Here is an 11,310-nt window from a genome sequence, read left to right as displayed (position 1 = left end):
TGGTATTAACAATCCAACTTTATTGCTGAAAACCCTTTTACATAATAGAAAAACATGGTAATCTGCCGTCATGAATAGTTTGTGGTAGATTTGGAATATCTTGTGGAAAATAATAGATAATGTATGTAAATAATTCATTGAAATAATTAATATAAATAAGTAATTATGTAAATAATGTTTGTAAAAAAAGAAACAAGCAGTACTGCCATATGATGTCATCTATAAATATGGGTGAATGCTGATTGTTCTCCAAACGCTGACGAAGCTTCCGCCTAAACGTGTCCATTTGTTCCGATCTCTGCTGCTAAAAAATGCATGAAAACTTAAAGAATATTTCAGTGACGGCGGGTTTTTCCTATATTCAAGTACTGTGTGGTATATTCATAAGAGCTGTGATGTCGGATTTGAGCAGACATGGTGTTAATCATGAGATGAAATATCCTATTGTTCGGTAGCACTTTTCAGCTGGCCTCACTGTCCTTCAATAAAGGTCCTCTTTTCTCTGCTTCTCTCCTGTGAGAGAGAGAGAGAGAGAGAGAGAGAGAGAGAGAGAGAGAGAGAGAGAGAGAGAGAGAGACACAGACAGACAGACAGACAGACAGACAGACAGACAGACAGACAGACAGACAGACAGACAGACAGACAGACAGACAGACAGACAGACAGACAGACAGACAGACAGACAGACAGACAGACAGACAGACAGACAGACAGACAGATAAAGAGACAAACATTTGGGTAGATAAAGGAAAAATTGAGATTTGATTTGCAGAAGGATGGACAGACAGACAAGCATAATCTAATAGGAGTACAAACCACTTGATGCCACTGGACCTTTATAGATACAGTACATTACCTGTTTGATTAGTGAGAGAGAAACCTCAAGTTGTATCTGGTTCTGCTGTGTCATGGAGGGGTTGGAACCATCATCAGAGGCTAATACAAAACAGAAGAGAGCCAAACAGTTAGACTACTTTAAAAGCTGAAATAAGCATCAGCACTGTACATACCAACCCACGCCAGGTTCAAATAAATGTGGGCTTCTCCAGGCTTCTTCACCTCCATATGTGACACTAAGACAGCTTGAGAAATATTTGTAATGTACTGTACTCATCACATATTATTTATGTTGTTGCTCACCTGTACTCTTCCTGTTCCACATAATAAACCTAGTTATGATGAAGGTGACTAGGAGGATGACAGCTACCACTCCTCCTCCAATAATGATGGGGACAGTTTCAAGAAGCTTGACTGAGTTGAGTTGACAAAATATTAAGTTTAAAATCTACACACAATACCCCATAATGAACAAAGCAAAAACAGGTGTTTAGAAATGTATACACATTTATAAAAAATTATAATAATGAAATATCACATTTACATATATATTGAGACCCTTTACTCAGACACCCATGAACACACAGTGAATACTGTGTGTTCACACAGTGAATATTACAGTAAATTACATAATTCTCTGTCATAATGTAAGATGTTATTAATCTTACCACTGTTTGTTTTTATCACAGACTGATTCAGTCTGATGGCGATGATGTTTTCTTTGTGCTCAACCACACAGGTGTAGTTGTTGTTCTCCCATTTCTCAGAGTCGATTGTGAGATGGGCACTTTTCTGGAAGGTTCCATCACCGTTGGGGAGAATCTCTCCATGCAACACATCTTCATGCTGTTCTTGCCCATCTTTCTGCCAGGACACCATGACTCCACTGGGGTAGAAACCTGTAGCGTGGCAGGTCACTAGAGAGGAGGGGGTCTTCTGGAGCAGAGACACTGAGGGAGGGACTGGAGAGAAGTAAGGAGAGGAAAGAAGAGGGATCGAAATATGAATTCAAAATAGCATCTAGCATTGGGGAATGATGTTGTTGTGCCTCAAGCCGGAAACAACCGGTAGTAGGTTTTGATTGAATAGGATGCCATGTGTCTCAGACAGTGTCTCTGTACCTATCTTCTTCAAGACGCTGCTGGCGAAGTTCACATACTCCTTCAAAGTGTCAATACACTCCTTAGTGAAGTACCATTTGAGATAGTGCAGATCCTTGCTGTTGTCGTCCCACTTCTGTTTGATGGTGTCTGCCTGCTGTACGGAGGTTATCCATCTTACGGTCTTCATGTCCAATGAAATGAAATCCTCACCATCGTATCCATAGTGATGGAAATAATCTTGGAGTTCAGTCTCATCATTCCACTCACAGCCGTACAAGTTCTGGATTGTGTGAACACCTGAGAAAGAGTGAGAGAGAGGTCTATCTTCAGTAAACCTTGATTACCTGGGCAACGGCCTTGTAATACTAGCTATAAACTGCTTTATTCATTTATGTAAGTGTGTGTGTGTGTGTGTGTGTGTGTGTGTGTGTGTGTGTGTGTGTGTGTGTGTGTGTGTGTGTGTGTGTGTGTGTGTGTGTGTGTGTGTGTGTGTGTGTGTGTGTTTGCATGCATGCCCATGTGCATTCTGCTACCTTTTGACTGGGTTTGGTTAAACTGCTTCTTTGCAAACGTAATGAGGTTTTTGAAGCCTTCATATTGGTTAATCAGGGTCTCATTGTAGAGTTCCCTGTAGTATTTTCCTGTCTTATTCATCCACTCAGCGTCGTTGACCAGTGTCTTGGTGTTGCTGCCAAAGTGCACAAACTGTTGGTCGTCCAGCAAACCCACCACCGTGAACTCTGGGAAGTCAGTATCACCTGAGACTGCAGTGTATATGTATTTCAAAGAGTGGGGATCTGTGAATAAAATATTATAATTATATGATTGATTATGTAATATCATATAGTATGGAGCTGTAATAGAATATTATAATGATATGATTGATTATGTAATATCATACAGTATGGAGCTGTGAATATAATATAATAATTATATGATTGATCATGTAATATCATACAATATGGAGCTGTGAATATAATACTATAATTCAATAACGTAACATAGATGATCTGCATGTCTTCTGTCATTTCTGACATATTTGTAAAACCCCTATCGTCAATTGATTGAATACCTACGGCTCGGCCTATGTTTAAACACAGATCCTCACTCTACAGTGAGATGAAGTAAACATGTCACTTAGTCTGGAGCCTAAGTACTGACCAAGTAGTTTTCTGAAGTTCAAATAACTAGCAACTTGATTCTAGCAACATGATTCTAGCAACATGATTCTAGCCACATTATATCTGTACTGACCTGCAGACATTGTAGGAATCCAGAGAAACAAGAGACAGAAGGAAATCATTTCTTTATCGGTTTAGATGAGATTGAATGGTAACGCTGGGTTGAACAACACAACTGTATACTTTCTTTCACTATTCTCTCCATCATGACAAACAAACAGGGTCATAACTTGTTAATGTTTAGCCATCAAATGTAATCTTTAAGGAGTGACACAACGGTGCATACAAGACCTTCCGTTATTCAATATGATGAGTCACTTGACTTTTGTGTGTCTCTGTCGCTCCGGGGTAAAGTTTCCACAAGGTACAGATCTAGGATCAGATTACCCTCCCACAATCCTGACCTTAACTGTGCGTGGTGAAAGAAATTGTCGAGGATTTCCTCCTCTTCTTCCGAAGAGGAGAGGCGAAAAGGATCAGAGGACCAATATGCGGCGTGGTAAGTGTCCATGGTTCTTTTAATATGTAAATGTACACATAAACACTACAAAACAATAAACATGAAAAACCTAAACAGTCCTATCTGGTGCAAAGACAGAGACAGGAACAATCACCCACAAAGACACAGTGAAACCCAGGCTACCTAAGTATGATTCTCAATCAGAGACAACTAATGACACCTGCCTCTGATTGAGAACCATACTAGGCCGAAACATAGAAAATACCCAAATGATAGAAAAACAAACATAGACTGCCCACCCAACTCACGCCCTGACCATACTAAATAAATACAAAACAAAGGAAATAAAGGTCAGAACGTGACAGAAATATCTGACCCTGTATCAACTTCTACCAACTCCCTCTGGCATAGTCCATCTTTATTGTCAACAGAGAACTGGCATTTGATTGGGCACACACCAGGAAGTAAGATGGCCAGAGCAGAGACCGAGCTTGCCTTGTTTATCAGATAAAAGTCCCAGGTCATGGAATCCTTCTGGCCACCTTGTTTCTCTGCATTATTTAAAAAACAAATGTTTACCTTTATTTAACTAGGCAAGTCAGTTAAGAACAAATTCTTATTTTCAATGACGGCCTAGGAACAGTGGGTTAACTGCCTTGTTCAGAGGCAGAACGACAGATTTTTACCTTGTCAGCTCGGGGATTCGATCTCGCAACCTTCCGGTTACTAGTCCAACACTTATGATCCAATAGGAAATGCTAGTAAATGTAATTGATTATTGAGATGTTAAATGATGATACTGATGAATAAATAACATTATAGCTTGTTTATAGTTATAATATCTATATGTCTCAAGCTATATCATGGATGGTCAGTCCTTACATCCATAGCTCTGTCTATGAATTTGAGAGTGGTAACATTTCTCCAGGCCCGCAGCTTTTTACCAAAACAGGGACATCGAAGACCCCTTATTGTTTCTACTGCTTCATATTGTAACCTGCAGTACGTTATCTATGTTAGTGCAGTATAATGAAAAGACTGGCTCCTACTACCCTGACCAAGGTCTTTTGGTCTTGCTGGCAAAGGCTAATTCCCTGTCGGTGAAATCAAAGGACTGAAGGCTCTAGTTCAAAGACTAGGAATCACTTACATACACCCATGTTAAAGTGTAATATTTTGTATATCTTTCTTTTTGTTGTAGGAGACACCTCATAACGGCTAACATCAGGGATACCCTTGTGTCTTATCATGAACGGGGTATGAAAAGGAGGCAGTCAGCCTTGGTGACGGAGGCTGCTAGAGGACTACATGTGTCTGTAGTTAAGGTATGAAATGGAGGGAATAATGAGTTTTTCCAGAGTATTCCTTTTTTAGTCAGAAAAATATGATATATTCCTCATTTCAAATAAGTGTTTCCTGCTGGATTCTTTTTTTAAAGGCGTTTTAAAGTAAAAGTATTATTTAAAAGCGATGTTATCTGCCCAACGACATCTTATTATTTATTTTTTCCCGATTCATGTAACGGCGTTCTTCGTTTGTCGAAAGAGAGTCGGACCGAAATGCAGCGTGGTGGTTAATCATGACTTTAATGAACAAAGTGACACATGAAATAACTATACAAATACAAAAACAACAAACGGAACATGAAACCTAATTACAGCCTATCTGGTGAAACTACACAGAGACAGGAACAATCACCCACGAAAGACAAAGCGAAACTCAGGCTACCTAAATACGGTTCCCAATCAGAGGCAACGAGAATCACCTGACTGCTGATTGAGAACCGCCTCAGGCAGCCAAGCCTATACAACACCCCTAATCAGCCGCGATCCCAAATACTACAAACCCCAATACAAAATACAATAACATAAACCCCTGTCACACCCTGGCCTGACCAAATATATAACGAAAACACAAATACAATGACCAAGGCGTGACAATTCACTAATAATAATTCATTTTAATTTGCCGGATGCCTTTCAGGACACTCAAGGACATCTTACATTAAAAGTAGGCCTACATAAAATTAAGTGTGATACATGAAGTCATAAAATCAAGTGCATCAATCAACAGTGGAATATAACATCTAAACAATCTCAAATCAAAGGACCAGACAAAACAGGACAATTAAAAAGATTAGGGAGGGGTTGGGAAGAGGATACAAACACGGGTTAGGGTAAGGGTTTGGTTTAAGGTGGTAGGGTTGGTTTAGGGTAAGGGTTTGGTTTAAGGTGGTAGGCTACCCAGGTTAGGGTAAGGGTTTGGTTTAAGGTGGTAGGCTACCCAGGTTAGGGTAAGGGTTTGGTTTAACGTGGTAGGCTACCCGGGTTAGGGTAAGGGTTTGGTTTAAGGTGGTAGGCTACCCGGGTTAGGGCAAAGGTTTGGTTTGGTTTAAGGTAGTAGGCTACCCGGGTTAGGGTAAGGATTTGGTTTAAGGTGGTAGGGTTAGTTTAGAGTAAGGGTTTGGTTTAAGATGGTAAGGTTGGTTTAGGGTAAGGATTTGGTTTAAGGTGGTAGGGTTAGTTTAGAGTAAGGGTTTGGTTTAAGGTGGTAAGGTTGGTTTAGGGTAAGGGTTTGGTTTGGTTTAAAGTGGTAGGGTTGGTTTAGGTTAAGGGTTTGGTATTAGGGGGTAAGGTTGGTTTAGGGTAAGGGTTTGGTTTGGTTTAAGGTGGTAGGGTACCCGGTTTAGGGTAAAGGTTTGGTTTAATGTGGTAGGGTTGGTTTAGGATAAGGGTTTGGTTTAAGGTGGTAGGGTACCCAGGTTTAGGGTAAAGGTTTGGTTTAAGGTGGTAGGGTACACGGTTTAGGGTAATGGTTTGGTTTGGTTTAAGGTGGTAGGTAGGTAGGGTAAGGGTTTGGTTTAAGGTGGTAGGGTACACAGTTTAGGGTAAGGGTTTGGTTTAAGGTGGTAGGGTTGGGAATAGGAGCTAAATGGCACCCATGGTAGAGAGGAGGAATGGGGGGGAGACATGGAGACCAGCAGTAGGAGGAGGGGAGGGAGCAGGAGAGGGCATAGACTGGGAGAAGATCAGAGAGGTAGGTGGGTGCCAGGATGTAGAGGGCTTTGTAGGTGAGGAGGAGTGTTTTAAAGTTAATACAGGATTGTACAGAGAGCCAAAGTAGATTGATGAGGATTGGTTTGATGTGTTCTGTTGATCTGGTGTGGGTGTGGATTCTGGCAACGGAGTTCAGAACCAGTCTATTGATGAGTTTGATGGGGATCCGATGAGGAGAGTGTTACAGTCGTACTGGGTCAGGAAGTAACAAAAGCACAGATGAGGGTTTCGGTGGTGGAGCTTGACTGTGAGCGGCAGAGCCTGGAGATATTGTGGGGGTGGAAGAATGCTGTCTGGGTGGGGTTATGTGGGGTTTGATAGAGAGGGAACTGTCCAGGGAGACACAGAGGCTTTTGACTTGTGTTTACAGAAGGACTGGGAAACCATCTACGGTGATGCTTGGAGAGAGTGGATTTGAAGCGGATGAGCATGACCTATGTCTTGTTGAGTTTGAGGAGGTTCATGTCTTGAAGGCAGCTGATGAGGAGGTGGGAGGGAGGGAGGGGAGTGGTGGATTTGGTGGAGAGGTAGAGCTGTGTGTCATCAGCATAGTAGTGGAAGTAAACTTTGTGATGTTAGATGATCTTGCCCAGGGGTAGGAGGTGTATGGATTCGTCTGACAATAAGCATTCATGGTTGAGGAAGGTTTTTGAACACTACTGAGTAATTAACAGGGATGAGGTCCATGGTTTGAATCATAAGTGAAATGTATTCAGAAATCTATTACTCAAAACGATTGTTTTATTACACATGCAGTCTTCATTACATAAAGCATATTTAGGTTAAGCTACACATGACTAAGTCGCTTAAAAGTGTCTGCTTAATGGCGTATATTATTAGATAATAATATATGTGGAATATAATATATTTTTAATATTGATACAGTCATGGGTCACGTGTGTTTATAACCTACTGTATCTGGCCTGTTAGTCAGTTGACTATCTGGTTAAATAGTGAAACAACATTGTGTGCTCGCCTTTGCTATGTCATTGAAGAACTGTAGCCCGTGGAGCTGGAGAAAGAGCACCCGCTCTTCAGAGATTCGTTCCAGTTTTTATATGTTTTTGTTTGCTATTTTGGGGGGCTGCACTGCTAAAAGCAACGTCTCCTATGGAGCTTGAAGTGGTGAGGGCCAGCCGGGTCCCAGTCGACCTCCAGTTCCCCCTAGACGTGGTGAGGGCCAGCCGGGTCCCAGTCGACCTCCAGTGCCCCCTAGCCGTGGTGAGGGCCAGCCGGGTCCCAGTCGACCTCCAGTGCCCCCTAGACGTGGTGAGGGCCAGCCGGGTCCCAGTCAACCTCCAGTGCCCCCTAGACGTGGTGAGGGCCAGCCGGGTCCCAGTCGACCTCCAGTGCCCCCTAGACGTATTGAGGGCCAGCCGGGTCCCAGTCGACCTCCAGTGGCCCCTAGACGTGGTGAGCGCCAGCCGGGTCCCAGTCGACCTCCAGTGCCCCCTAGAAGTGGTGAGGGCCAGCCGGGTCCCAGTCGACCTCCAGTTCCCCCTAGACGTGGCGAGGGCCAGCCGGGTCCCAGTCGACCTCCAGTGCTCCCTAGACGTGGTGAGGGCCAGCCGGGTCCCAGTCGACCTCCAGTGCCCCCTAGACGTGGTGAGGGCCAGCCGGGTCCCAGTCGACCTCCAGTGCCCCCTAGACGTGGTGAGGGCCAGCCGGGTCCCAGTCGACCTCCAGTGCCCCCTAGACGTGGTGAGGGCCAGCCGGGTCCCAGTCGACCTCCAGTGCCCCCTAGAAGTGGTGAGGGCCAGCCGGGTCCCAGTCGACCTCCAGTGCCCCCTAGAAGTGGTGAGGGCCAGCCGGGTCCCAGTCGACCTCCAGTGCCCCCTAGACGTGGTGAGGGCCAGCCGGGTCCCAGTCGACCTACAGTGCCCCCTAGACGTGGTGAGGAACAGTCTGGCCTTAGCAGACCTCCGGAGCCCCCCAGACCCCTTGCTGCATCTACACCTGATCAGCCGGTGGGTCTACATTCTCCCCAATCATTTGAAGGTCATTTTTCAAAGTCTGTCCAAAAACACGCTTCTGCAAACACATTGCAACTAGAGAAGACCCTGTAGCAACAAGAAAAACAGGGTTGCTGACACATGTTCAGTCGACTAATTACATTTCACCTACATTACTGTAGGGGAGGTGTTGTGGGGGCTGTGCTACAAAGTAGTAGCACCTACCTGTTTGTGAATGCAGGGGAAAGGCTATGGGCCATATAACTGCTATGATGTATAAAAAGTCACATTCTTTGTTTCAGACCTTTGTGGTTTCTACTGGGTATCCTCCCGTGGAGACTTTTTTGGTGGGTCCACTTCTCTTCGCTCCACTGATAACCAAAAGGCCATATATTTCCTCATCGTCCTTGCTGGTTCAGCTAGTAGTCCACTACACCTGTCACTAGTATAAACAACCCCAAAACACTAGAAAGATGAATTATAGTCCAATTAATTCAAATCGAATCAAATGTATTTATAAAGCCCTTCTTACATCAGCTGATATCTCAAAGTGTTGTACAGAAACCCAGCCTAAAACCCCAAACAGTAAGCAATGCAGGTGTAGAAGCACGGTGGCTCGGAAAAACTCCCTAGAAAGGCCAGAACCTAGGAAGAAACCTAGAGTAGAACCAAGCTATGAGGTGTGGCCAGTCCTCTTCTGGCTGTGCCGGGTGGAGATGAATTGTTTTGTGTGTGTAGGCCACACGCTATCACATGCATGTGATAGTATTTAACTGCATGGCAGTACATGTTACTGTAGTATTTTAGTTAATTTCCTAACTATACTATAGTCCTAATACAGACATTTGTGTTACAGACACCCTAATGTCATTGGACATCTCCCAACTTTATGCACATTTCAATTTAAAAACATATTCCTGTTTGTATTTTCATATTTTGGTCGTTAATTTAGTGTTAACAGACAAGTTCTCTGCTTTCTCCCTTTTCACTTGCCTCTTCCTTTTTTTCAGTAATGCCGCAATCAGTTGATTTTATGTATATATCCTATTCATATTATTGTAAATAAAGATTATTTGTTTTTGTTGGCATATAAGTATTCATATTGCTCATACCAACTGAGCCATATGTTTAAAACTGTTAGCCCTGTCATCCATGGTCCAGACAGAATGACATTTACTGTAAACGTTTCTTATAATCATCTTAGCTGACTAAATTCTGGAAGCAGTAGGCATATCACACATGCTGTCACGTCCTGACCTTAGTTCCTTTTTATGTCTCTATTTTAGTTTGGTCAGGGAGTGAGTTGGGGTGGGCATTCTATATTTTGTGTTCTATGTTTTCTATTTCTATGTGTTTGGCCTGTTATGGTTCCAATCAGAGGCAGCTGTCAATCGTTGTCTCTGATTGAGAACCATACTTAGGCAGCCTGTTTTCCCACTATGATTTGTGGGTAGTTGTTTTCTGTCTCTGTGTCTGTACCAGACAGAACTGTTTCGTTTTCGCTCGTTCTCTTGTTATTTTGTTTTGTGTTCAGTTTTAATAAATATTAAGACGGACACGTACCACGCTGCATATTGGTCCGATCCTTCCTACTCCTCCTCCTCAGATGAGGGATATCGTTACACATGCATACTACCTTTACTCCAGTCACTGTCCTTATTCTCATTACTTAAAGGACTGTGAAAACAATGAAAATATATTTAGGGATACAAAAAACAGATATGAATCATGTGTTGATCTATTGTGATGGACGTAACATCTTCCTTTCCCAATCCATTGGCTAATGACATTAAACTGCATGTTTCTCACATGATGATTTAGGATGTTAACTAATGGGCTGTAAATGATGACCTACAATATCTACATCTCACCAGATAAAGGGTGTGGTGGAGTGTTCTTTCATGTACTCTAAGTGTTCTACTTCAGCTAGAGTGAGGTCTAGCTATCTGTCAGTCATAGGTCTGTGTGCAGGAACATTCATGTGTCTTCCTGTCAACATTTAATGTGGTGTACACCCCAGCCTTTATTAACACCCCAGGCCTTTATTAACACCCCAGGCCTTTATTAACACCCCAGGCCTTTATTAACACCCCAGCCTTTAATAACACCCCAGGCCTTTATTAACACCCCAGGCCTTTATTAACACCCCAGGCTTTTATTAACACCCCAGGCCTTTATTAACACCCCAGGCCTTTATTAACACCCCAGCCTTTAATAACACCCCAGGCCTTTATTAACACCCCAGGCCTTTATTAACACCCCAGGCCTTTATTAACACCCCAGGCCTTTATTAACACCCCAGCCTTTAATAACACCCCAGGCCTTTATTAACACCACTGCGCATTTTTATTTTAGCACCAGTGGTAAACAATCCACCCAAAATTTCTTGTTGGAGTGGTATGCCTTAGCTAACCCTTGTTGAATGGATTGGTTAGCTCTCCTGGTAACCCCATTACTCTGGGGGTGGTAGATAGACACAAACATCTGGTCCACTCCCATCATTATGGCTTCCTGCTTCATTACATCACCAGTGAAGTGGGTACCATTGTCTGCAGATAAAACCTCAGGTATTATCTCCCTCACTAGTAGCTTTGCTACTGTCTTAGCTTTAGGGTGTCTAAAACCATAGTTCTATTACGAATAGGACTTCCACATGCATTGTGAAAACCCCTACTCCTCTAGGCACCACACCAGGAGAGACAAACCCCTACTCCTCCAGAC

General features: G+C 43.1%; 1 protein-coding gene across 1 annotated transcript in view; it reads right to left on the bottom strand.

Annotated features, from left to right (window-relative positions):
• The window catches only part of LOC109903610 (uncharacterized), a 32,128-nt gene continuing 20,818 nt past the window's right edge, over positions 1-11,310 (bottom strand). The window contains exons 8-15 of the mRNA XM_031789225.1: positions 7,728-8,509; positions 3,195-3,245; positions 2,474-2,737; positions 1,959-2,237; positions 1,506-1,799; positions 1,141-1,251; positions 857-936; positions 1-513 (exon numbers count right to left, since the gene is read on the bottom strand). Of these exons, the coding sequence (XP_031645085.1) occupies positions 472-513; positions 857-936; positions 1,141-1,251; positions 1,506-1,799; positions 1,959-2,237; positions 2,474-2,737; positions 3,195-3,245; positions 7,728-8,509 (1,903 nt within the window). The 3' untranslated portion in view covers positions 1-471. The remainder of the gene's footprint in view (positions 514-856; positions 937-1,140; positions 1,252-1,505; positions 1,800-1,958; positions 2,238-2,473; positions 2,738-3,194; positions 3,246-7,727; positions 8,510-11,310) is intronic.

This window comes from Oncorhynchus kisutch, linkage group LG14, assembly GCF_002021735.2.
Source record: "Oncorhynchus kisutch isolate 150728-3 linkage group LG14, Okis_V2, whole genome shotgun sequence".
In the NCBI taxonomy this organism is placed as follows: Eukaryota; Metazoa; Chordata; class Actinopteri; order Salmoniformes; family Salmonidae; genus Oncorhynchus; species Oncorhynchus kisutch.
Note: the sequence above shows the minus strand (reverse complement) of the source record. Positions and strands in the feature narration are given on the sequence as shown.